Below are 2,482 nucleotides of genomic sequence, written 5' to 3'. Positions count from 1 at the left end.
TGCATGATCATGGATGGACCAGCTATGTTGCATGGTTGATACATTTGATGAACCTGATATGTATTAATCATGTATGGTTGCATAATGGTGGACGTCACCTTCTGAAATTAATGTAGCATAAACATTATAAACATGTGTGTCCTATTTTTTAGTAGCTCGCGAGCTAAACGAGCCAGCTCGAGCTCAGTAACGAGCCGAGCCAAGCTGCCTCTCTAGCTCGTAATATTAACGAGCCGAGCCGAGCTGGCTCGATATCCAGACCTGATAGAGTTATACCAAACGGTGCCTGCATTAAGGTGCATTTATAGTTTTTACATCGACTGGCATTTGCAAATTGCTTAAAAAATTGGGCATATTTGTGAGCAGAGTGAACTTCCTCCTAGAACCCATCCACTCAAGTTTAAGTTCTTGCGTCATCATGAAGTGCCCTTGTTTACAGCTAATTATTTTAGTGGTAGACAAAGTGCATAGCATGTGGTAAAAAAGAGGATACAAATAAATTTCACATATATTTAAATTCCACTTGTGAAGTTCTTATTCTCCCATGCATGGCTTGTCTACCTTTGTAGCCAACCGAAGAAGTAGCAAATAGTATCTATAGGTGTGCTTGTACATATATTTATACACCCCTGTAATACTGATGGTGATGGAAGCAACTCGCTATATATCTATCAGGTATCAGCTGCTGTTAACCACCCTACAGTTTGCCCTGATCTGGCCAGCGGTTCCGGTGAGCGGGCTGATGTTGCCCATCTTTATCATGGCGGCGGCGAAGTCTGAGGCGAAGAGGGCCGGGTTGGAGCTGTACTGACGCACCAGCGCGTCCTGGGAGCCGCCGTTGAAGAGCTCCTGGTCCGAGTGCAGCAGGCCGCGCTTGACCAGCAGGTTGCGGTAGTAGGCGTTGTCGAAGGCGAGCTGCGTCTGCACGTCGAGCGGCGCCAGGTTGGTGTCGCCGGTGCCCGGCGCGGCGGGGCAGTTGCGCTGGCGTAGGGTGGCGAACGCCGCGTCGATGTCGGTGTCGTTGTAGATGTGGCCGCGGAAGTTCTGGCACTGCGAGAAGCCGATGGTGTGCGCGCCGGACAGCGCCGTCAGGTCCCCCGGGCTCAGGCCCTTGTTGCCGAACGCCGAGACGAGGGTGGCGAGGTCAGAGGCTGGCGACGGGAGGTCGCTGTTGGCCAGGGTCAGGCTCGCCGTTGTCGAGTCGCGACGGCCGAGCGGCACCGCCCAACTTGGTCCTCCGAGCTGTGATGATCCAGATCAGTTGTGATGGAGTTATTAATTAGATTCATCTGTCTGCGTATGTACTCCGTGGTATGCTTAATATACCACGGAGGGACGGAATATATTAGTAAGAGACATGTACCAAGAATGTGCCGTCTCGAGCGGCGAGGGCGACGATGTCGGCGCAGGAGACAACGCCGGGGCAGAGGAGCTCGACGTTGGCCTTGATCTGGTCGATGACTTCGAAGCCGCGGACGGAGTTGACGTTTGGGCCGGCGCCCTTCTCGCCGACGAAGCTGCCAACATCGTCCAGAAGAATGGAGCCGTCGCAGCCCTGCAGGTAATAACAAATTAACTCCACTTCAGCCCGCAAGGTTTTGGCATAAGTACGTAGCGTAGTAGTACAATCCATATGAACGCCACGTAACATACTTGGACAAAGCAGTCGTGGAAGAAGAGCCTGACGAGGGACGCGCCCATCCGACGCTCGGCGAGGAGGGCCTTGAGCATGGTGGCCCGCACGATGAGCCCCAGCGTCGGGCAGGTCGTCGCGTAGAAGGACGGCGAGAGCTGCCCGTGCGCCGCCGAAGCGAGCAGGAGGAACAAGCTGCAGCTGGCGAGCAAGCAGTGCCACGTCCGGAACGAAGCCATGGCTAACTGGCTGGCTAACTTGATCAGATCAGGCTAGCTAATCAAATTATCTTCAGGTACGTACGGTGATCTTCAGTTCTCTGACAAATCACCAGATCGACAATAGCTAGCTTGCTTAGCTGGTGGGGAGTGACACGACGCGAGCTGCCTATTTATAGTGGCGTTGGCAGTTTCATGCATGCAAAAGCGTAGCCCTCCGATATGATCCACGCCGCAACTGGAGTCAAATTAAGTTAGGCCGCTGGAGGCTGGCAGCTGGCTGTGGAAAATTGGGAGGGAGTTCTTCGGCCTTTCTCTCGTGGTCGACAAAAGTGGGAGGCTTGTAGTGTCGTTTGTACATTCCTTTCTCCCCGATCAGTGTGCTCGCGAACAAAGAACATGTCATGCAGGCACATAATTTAGTTGAAGTGTAGCTTGTCGTTACGGGTAGAGATCGCAGTCAGACAGCTGTTTTGAGTTAAGTTTGACGCGCGTCTCGCTCGTCACGTCACTGCAGGCATACAGGAGAGAAAGGCATGCCTGCTCTGTGTGTGTGTGAACTAGTTTTTAATGTTAGTTTACCAGTGAGCATGCATGGAGCTTTCGTATTTGTTGTACTATTTATATTTAA

The 2,482-nt window shown here is 52.4% G+C and overlaps 1 protein-coding gene across 1 annotated transcript; it reads right to left on the bottom strand.

The window, feature by feature from the left end:
* Positions 1-560: 560 nt before the first annotated feature.
* On the bottom strand, positions 561-2,130 carry LOC136471527 (peroxidase 70-like). Its single transcript, XM_066469264.1, has 3 exons — positions 1,654-2,130; positions 1,364-1,555; positions 561-1,242 (listed from the first exon to the last, which is right to left on the bottom strand). Exons 1-3 carry the CDS (start codon positions 1,870-1,872, stop codon positions 679-681), a joined length of 975 nt encoding a protein of 324 aa, XP_066325361.1. The 5' UTR covers positions 1,873-2,130; the 3' UTR covers positions 561-678.
* Between the last annotated feature and the right edge of the window lie 352 nt (positions 2,131-2,482).

This window comes from Miscanthus floridulus, chromosome 8, assembly GCF_019320115.1.
Source record: "Miscanthus floridulus cultivar M001 chromosome 8, ASM1932011v1, whole genome shotgun sequence".
Taxonomy (NCBI): Eukaryota; Viridiplantae; Streptophyta; class Magnoliopsida; order Poales; family Poaceae; genus Miscanthus; species Miscanthus floridulus.
This window is presented reverse-complemented; position numbering and strand designations above follow the sequence as displayed.